Raw genomic sequence first — 8,614 nt, forward strand, 5'->3', positions numbered from 1 at the left:
ATGATTCATCTTATAACTGTAAGTGTATTTTTTTTATCCTTTTTTATTCCTATATGACTTATAATTATATATATATATATAATTTTTACCCGTTATTCTTTATTAATAAACTTTTCAAGTGATACTTTATTTTCACTTATTTTTTGGTTATATCACCTTTTGTATTCATTTTTTATAATTCATGTTATAACTCTAAGTTTATTATTTTTATCATTTTTGATTCCTATATTACTTATATTCTATATGTATTATTTTTACCCGTTTTTTTATTAATAAATGTAACCTATTTTTAAGTGATACTTTATTTTCACTTATTTTTTAGTTCTACCACATTTTGGTTTCACCTTTTATGATTCATGTTATAACTCTAAGTATATTATTTTTATCATTTTTTATTCACACGTGACTTATAATTCTATATGTATTATTTTTAATCATTTTTTAAATTTTTATAAGCCGTGATTTTTTATTATTTTTATAGTTTTGAATCATATTTTTAACTATATTTTAAAATAAATAAGTTTATAAATTGACTCAACTAAATAGGTTACGAGAAATATAAACCACGACAAGTAAATAGGCCATGTGTTTAAATTAGAATTTTTTAATTTGTTGGTTGAATTCCATTTTAATAAAATGGTATGAATATTATAAAAACTATATTTTGGTTTCACCACTGAAAAATAATAAAATTGTTCAAACTGTAATATGATTACAATTCTATTTTCGTAGAACTCTAAATTATTTATTGATAGGGTACTTGGTTTCATCTTAGTACGGTTACGCCGTATTTTGATTTCACCCATATTTTTCTCTTTCTTGTAGAGTTCCATGTTATTTTTTAACAAAATATACATTGGAATCATATTATAATTTTGATATTTCTATTTTTTGTAGAATTCTTTTTTATTTTTAATTAAAATAATAAAATGGAATCCTTTAAACAGTGTTATTATTAATTAATAAGGAAACCATCTTTTAAGGGATACTCTGGTTTCACCGCTTTTCGGTTTTACGAACTTTTGGTTTCACCCATTTTTAAATCTTACTATAGCTCTAAATATACCATTTATTATTCTTTTTTATTCATATATGACTTATAATTCTATATGTAATATTTTACCCATTTTTTTATTCTTATATATCACATATTTTTATTATTTTTTATAAACAGAATCGTATATACATTGTAATTTTTAAATTCTTAACTACATAATTATATTTTAGCACCAAATGTAAATTTATACATCCATAATGAATATTTAAATAGAAAAAATTATGCAATCACAAACTATATAAAAACACAATTTCAACTAACAATAACAACTTTATATGCAGTTACTTAGTAATGTTGATGTAATTTTTTGTTAAATTATCTATCAATCGTGTTGCGACTAAAATTTTGATGTAAAATATTAGTTATGTCTTTTTGAACAACAGATACATAATAATGTTGAGTTTGTTATTCTAATAAGATTTGAGCTAATAAAAAATTACATATAGTTTAAAAAGAAAATTTTCAATAATCGTACAATTTTATTTAATATATATTTAATAAAAACTTAAAATACATTTTTATAATCATTATTTAATATTGATATTTTGATCTCGGCCGTATTTCGCACGAGTTATCTACTAGTATAAAGTTAAATAAGAATATAATTAAAAATATCCATAAATAGGGGAAAACTATTCTCTTGGTCACAAGTTCGAATCCCAGAGGAGGAGGATTTATGATTATGCCTCCTGAGTCAGAACATATCGCTTTACTCCTGAGTCAGAACATTTCGCTTTATCTTGGTTCACGTGGTTTGCAGGCTATTACGTGAGCCCGTAGAGTTTACCCAATGCGCACCTGAAGGGTAGCGGCTGCAGGTTAACTACGATAAAAAAGTATATTAGATCAAATTAACAAATGATGTATTTGAATGAAATGCCTGCATTTATACTATACTATAATAACCAGAATGTCTTATAATTTGCAGTTTGGTTGACCCTTTATTTTGGTTATCCCTTTCTATCACGGCCGTCAAATCTTCTTCATCAAATAATCAGAGCCGTTAGATCCAAAAATACTAAAAAAAATACACTCCACAAGTTTTCAAGTTCGAATCTCGTCAACAACAAACATTTATATTATTGGTTATAAAGATACATATAAGTTCTGACAACAAACATCTATATTACCAAAAAATACATTCCACAAGTTAGTCATGTTCGAATCTCGTCAACAACAAACATTTATATTATTACTTATAAAAATACATATAAGTTCTCATGTTCGAATATCGTTAATAACAAACATTTATATTAGTTTCTAAACAAACATTCATATTATTATTTATAAGGATACAAATAAATTTTCACGTTCGAATCTCAACAACAACAAACATTTATATTATTATTTATGAAAACAATCTCATCAACCATATACTATTTATACTATTTAAACTTAAATTGAAATTATACACAATGAAATTATAATTATTATTTAATATCTAATTATTTATATAGAATTTAATAAAATTATGTAAAATAAAAAATATAAATATTAACCAAGACCCTTGAATCGCACGACCGTAAGCTAGTTCTTACTAATAAGTTTCTTGATAAAACAATAAATATTTTTTAGCAAAATAGCGCGGAGATAACATATTACTCCCTCCGTCCCATTCGGTTTTATACGTTTACTATTTGCACGTATTTCGAGGCTGCTATAAAATATAGTTTTATAATATATTTTTTTTGAATAAAAGTTTAAACATGAAACTTTTATTTAAAAAAATTAAAAAATATTGTGAAGTTATGTTTTAAAGGAGTATTGAAAAACATGTCGAAAAGTAATGTATAGAAGTTAACGGGAGAGGGAGACAGAAACTCTAATGAATCAAATCAAATATTCAAAAAGTAGATTTATGACCCACTGGCAAATGGCAACTGTGATACGCTGCCATAATATCAAATTATCAATACGCTAGCTGCTATACAATCCCAGCGTGCGCAGAGTTCCAGGGGTTCTCCAATTCAACAACTTCTCTTGTTTCTACGGTGTTAGACGTGAATAGCCGGGTATTTCTTTCTTCTTTTTTTCGATAATTAACATACCTGCACATTCTTTAACAAACAAAATTCGAATTCTCGACATCTAGGAAGGGCATCCATGGCTACAGTATATTTATTCTGCTCAACTATGTTACACATACATGCATGATGCATCGTGATTCGTGACTAAATGACAAATGATGCTTTACATTTTCAACTCTCATCTTTTGTTATTTCTAGCAATTAAATGAGGATTATAACTAATTCTAAGATACCATGGAATTAGAATCATAGTTTAGAGGAGTATATGACAATTTTTTTTTTAAAAGTCGAGCAGCTTGAATTTTTTTGGTAGTTGTTTTGTTTTGTTTTGTTTTTTTAAATTGTAACTCTTTGTTCTCTATTGAGTAGTGAGTATACCATGATAAAGGAACATAGCCACTGAAAGCTCTAACTCTATCGAAAGCAAACAATTTTATGTTGTGTACTTGTGTGATAACATTTTTTACTGACTTTTTGTCGTAGTTAACTAATTATCTCATGATAGTGCTCTCACAAAGTATACCTTCATTTTTTTATAATATTAAAATTCGGATAATCTATATAAAATGCTAGTGTTAAATTTGTTAACTGATGATTGTTGTGTCATTATCATTTGGCAGGAGAAAGATGGAGGTTGGTGATAGTAGTGGCCATGGTACGGTCAAAATAACGAGTTTTGAATGCAACAAGAGTACTTTCTTTCCTGAAGAATCATTTAAAAGCTGGGGAAACTATGGCAGGGCACTAAAGAACACGAAATCACGGCTTACCGAGCGTCTCTTGACACGATCCAGTGATGAATCAGAGCTACATGAAATGCGTGCTAGGAGCAAGAGTGAGATGACGAAATCTTTAAATTGGTTTGATATAATTTGGTTCGGTGTAGGGTCTGTTTTGGGAGCTGGAGTTTTTGTCCTCACTGGACAAGCTGCTAGGGATTATGCTGGACCTGCTGTCATTGTATCATACTTCATTTCTGGTTTGTCTGCTCTGCTTTCTGTCCTTTGTTATACTGAATTTTCTGTGGAACTTCCAGTTGCTGGAGGTTCATTTGCGTATTTAAGAGTAGAGCTTGGTGATTTCATTGCTTTTCTGGCTGCTGGAAATATTCTTTTCGAGTATATCGTATCTGGGGCAAGTGTGGCACGTTCTTGGACTTCATATTTTGCAACATTGTGTAACCATAAACCTGAAGATTTCCGCATACATGCTCCATTTCTAGCACAAGGATTCAATGAGTTAGATCCTATTGCAGTTATATTATCAATTGCCATCTGTGTTGGTGCGTGTCTGAGCATCAAGGGTTCTTCCAAGTTCAATTCATTTGTAACTATAGTCCAGAGTTTTGTGATGATATTCATCCTTATAGCAGGACTAACGAAAGCTGATTCATCGAATTTCCAACCCCTTGCACCTTTTGGTGTGGATGGTGTTATAAGAGCTTCGGCTATGCTTTTCTTCGCATATGTGGGGTTTGATGGTGTTTCTACACTGGGAGAGGAGATCAAGAATCCAGGTCGTGACATACCTATTGGCCTCATAGGTTCGATGATTATTGTTATAACAGCTTATTGCCTTTTGGGAGCAACATTATGCCTTATGCAGCCATACAGTCAGATTGACGTTGATGCACCATTCACAATTGCCTTTGAAGCAATTGGAATGAATTGGGCGAAATTTGTTGTGGCCTTTGGAGCACTAAAGGGAATGACAGCAGTGGTGCTTTCTAATATCATTGCTCAGGCAAGATATTTCACTCACATTGCACGAGCCCACATGGCTCCTCCCTTTTTAGCTGTGATTAATGAGAAAACCAGGACACCAGTGAATGCCACTGTTGTAATGACCATTGCAAACTGCAGTGTTGCATTCTTCACTGGCCTTGATATCTTGGCAAACCTTCTCTCAATCTCCACACTTTTTCTATTCTCACTAGTTTCCATCGCATTAATAATTAGAAGGTACTATGTTTCTGGAGAGACAACCAGTTCAGATCGAAACAAACTCATTGGATTCTTGACTTTGATCATAGTATCTTCTATAGGCTTAGCTCTTGTCTGGGTACATAGCAAGAACTTTGTGGGATACATAGTGCTGGTAGCTATTTGGTTCATTGCTACTCTTGGCCTAAAACTAACCTTAAAAGAAGCAAAGAAACCAAAATTATGGGGTGTTCCGTGGATGCCATGGTTGCCTTCTGCTAGTGTAGCAATCAACATATTCATTATGGGTTCAATCGATGGGCCTTCTTTTACTAGATTTTCAATCTGGACGGCAGGTTTGTTACTCTACTATGTATTTTTTGGATTACACGCGTCGTATGATGCAGCAATAGAAACCAGGGAAAAGTCTGATGCAGAAAATGTTGAAGCTGCAGCAGAATGCTAAAGTAATGAGTAACAAATGTTAGCAGGAAGTCTTGCACAGAATTGGCACAAAAGGAGCTTTGCTCAAAGCTTAGTTAGGTCAAGATCTTGGCTAGAGCTTCATTTGTTTGCTATTAAATTTATTGAATTGTATCAAATTTGTGTCCAGATAGCATCAGAAATCGAGATACTAGCAAAATGAAAGTTGTTACAAAAAGGCTATTTTTTCTTTCCTAAAATTATTGAGACTATATGAAACACTTATAATACAGAAAGGTTGGAATTTAACTATTTTTTTAGCAGTTTTATTTAATAAATAAAAAAATCTGGATTTTAGATAACAACCTGCTAAACACTTTTTTCTTCATTTAATTCAGAGTCTCAGGTACTTCTCTTTTTCACTTTGTTTCCATTCTCTTCGACTCTAGTATATGATTCATGCATTGCACACATCTAGGCAAATACTTCATAATTGCTGTTATGGTGCATGAGATTCTGTTAATGACATTGTTATTTTTTACTCATATGTAATTTTAGTGCATTAGATTTTAGTATATATCTTATGTATGATTCTTGTATGTTAATTGATTTTCTGCATATAATGTATATGTTTGAAGGAGGTAGTGTCTATTCTCTATATGATAATATTTATGTAGTATTTGAAGTTCATGATGAGAACTTTTATTACTCAGAAATCTTGACACCGAGATTATATAATGCTAGTGAACATTAGGTGATGACTGTGGTTGTGTTTATTACCTTTTAGCAGGAGAAAAATGGTGGGTGGCCATGGCTCTAGCCAAGGCGAGGCTAAAATAAAGCGTTGGGGATGCAACAAGGATGACTCCTTCCGGAAGAATCATTTAGAAGCTGGGGAAATTATGGCAGGGCATTGCTTGACACGAGATAGCGACTTCAAGATCGTCTTTTAACACGGTCCAGTGATGACCTAGAGTTAAACGAAATGCGTGCTAGGAATCAGAATGAAATGGCCAAATCACTAATTTGGGTTGATATCATTTGGTTTGGCGTTGGGGGTACAATGGGAGCTGGAGTTTTTGTCTTCACTGGACAAGCAGCTAGGGATTATGCTGGCCCTGCTGTTGTAATATCATATCTCGTTTCGGGTTTATGTGCTCTGCTATCGGTACTTTCTTATACTGAATTTGCTGTAGAACTTCCTGTTGCTGGAGGATCGTTTGCATTTTTTATGAGTAGAGCTTGGTGATTTTTTTTGCTTTTCTGGCTGCTGGAAATCTTCTTTGTGAGTATATAGTAGCTGGGGCAAGCGTGGCACGGGCATGGACTTCATATTTTGCAACATTGTGTAAGCAAAACCCTGATGATTTCCGCATACATCCTTCATTACTTGCCGAATGGTATAACCAATTAGATCCCATCGCAGTTGTTATATCAGTTGTCATCTGTGTATGTGCATCTTTTAGCACCAAGGGTTCATCGAGGTTCAATTCACTTGCTACTATAGTCCATATGGGAGTTATGGCTTTCATCATTATTGCTGGCTTAACAAAAGCTGATACCCCTAATTACGAAACATTTGCGCCTTTTGGCGTTCATGGTATTTTGAGAGCTTCAGCTATGCTTTTCTTCGCATTTGTACCGTTTGACGGTGTTTCAACACTGGCAGAAGAGGTCAAGAATCCAGGTCAAGACATACCAATTTGTAGGGTTTTGAAATGCTGGTTGTTATTACAACTTATTGCCTTTTTAGCAGCAACACTATGCCTTATGCAGCCATACAGCCAGGTTGATGTTGACGCATCAGACACAATTGCCTTTGAAGCGGTTGGATTGGATTGGATTGGGCTAAATATTTTGTCGCGTTTGGCGCACTAAAGGGAATGACAACTGTGTTGCTTTCTAACATCATAGGTGAAGCTAGATATTTCACTCACATTGCACGAACACATTTGGTTCCTCCATTTCTTGCAGTGATTAACGATAAAACCAGGACACCAGTTAATGCCACTATCATTATGACTGTTGCAAACAGCTTGGTTGCATTTTTCACTGGCCTCGACGTATTGGCAAATCTTCTTTCAATCTCGACTCTTTTTATATTTTAACAAGTTTCCATTGCACTGTTGGTCAGGAGATATTACATTTCTGGGGAGACATCTAATTATGACAGAAACAAACTCATTGCATTCTCGGCTCTGATTATATCATCAGCTATAGGCTTAGCTATTGTCTGGGTACATAGCAAGAGTTTTCTGGCCTACATTGTTATGGTTGCTATTTGGTTTATGTCTACCGCTAAAGTTAAGTGTCAAGGAAGCGAGGAAACCTAGATTATGGGGTGTCCCCTGCATTCCTTGGTTGCTATCTGCTAGTGTAGAGATTAATATATTCATTATGGGTTCTATTGATGGGCCATCTTTCATCAGATTCTCAGTCTGGACAGGTTTAGATGTACTACTTTTTCATAGGATTACATGCTACATATGATGCAGCAAGAGAACCTAAAAAAGATGTTAATGCCACGCAAGTGGCCAATGTTGAAGCTGGAATCTGCGCCAGCTGCATCAACTACTGAAGTAAAAAACGGAGCATAGTAGCTGTTAAGTGTTCATCGGAAAGAACTAAATTAAGCCAGTAAAGCTTGTTTATAAGTTTCATCCAAGGTGTTGTTTGGTAAGAACTTTGTAGTTTTTCTTTTTTGGACAACTGTATGAATTCTCTAAGTAGTTACTCCATTAGTGATTGTATTCTGCAGAGTAGACCAATTTGAAGATCTGCAGAAGCAGGCTTGCTTTCGTCTGTATATATTTTAGAAATTTTGCTTCACTTATCAGTTGTCATTGTAAAAGAACTTCGTTTAATTAGGACACCGTCGCACCATGCATACATATGAAGCCATTTTTTTAGTAAGTAAAATCTGGATAGAATGATGTAATGTTTGTATTGGAGACTTGCAGTACAGTGAGTTACTGACAGGTAACTTGAAGGTATTGACGATTGGTAATGTGGGAGCCAGAAACTAGTCGTTTGACTGAAACAAGAACTATTTCTTCCTATAAGAAAATGTTTCAAGTGCAGAGATTTACAACAGAGTAATACATGACAAAAGTTAAGCCTAGACGATCACATCTTGACACTGCCAAGCAATGAGGTCGAGCTAGCTAGGCACAGATGACATACAT

At 33.3% G+C, this 8,614-nt stretch overlaps 1 protein-coding gene and 1 pseudogene across 1 annotated transcript; both read left to right on the plus strand.

The window, feature by feature from the left end:
- Positions 1 to 3,836: 3,836 nt before the first annotated feature.
- LOC141668948 (cationic amino acid transporter 1-like) lies at positions 3,837 to 5,608 on the plus strand. The gene has a single exon (XM_074476018.1). The coding sequence runs from the start codon at positions 3,901 to 3,903 to the stop codon at positions 5,470 to 5,472; it is 1,572 nt and encodes a 523-aa protein (XP_074332119.1). The 5' UTR covers positions 3,837 to 3,900; the 3' UTR covers positions 5,473 to 5,608.
- A 618-nt stretch (positions 5,609 to 6,226) lies between these two features.
- Positions 6,227 to 8,059, plus strand: LOC141665052 (cationic amino acid transporter 1-like; annotated as a pseudogene).
- Positions 8,060 to 8,614: the final 555 nt, after the last annotated feature.

The sequence above is a fragment of the Apium graveolens genome, chromosome 6 (genome assembly GCF_009905375.1).
Source record: "Apium graveolens cultivar Ventura chromosome 6, ASM990537v1, whole genome shotgun sequence".
In the NCBI taxonomy this organism is placed as follows: domain Eukaryota; kingdom Viridiplantae; phylum Streptophyta; class Magnoliopsida; order Apiales; family Apiaceae; genus Apium; species Apium graveolens.

Excerpts from the sequence above, each read along its gene's own strand:
- LOC141668948 (XM_074476018.1), top strand. The coding sequence starts at position 3,901 with ATGCGTGCTAGGAGCAAGAGTGAGATGACGAAATCTTTAAATTGGTTT.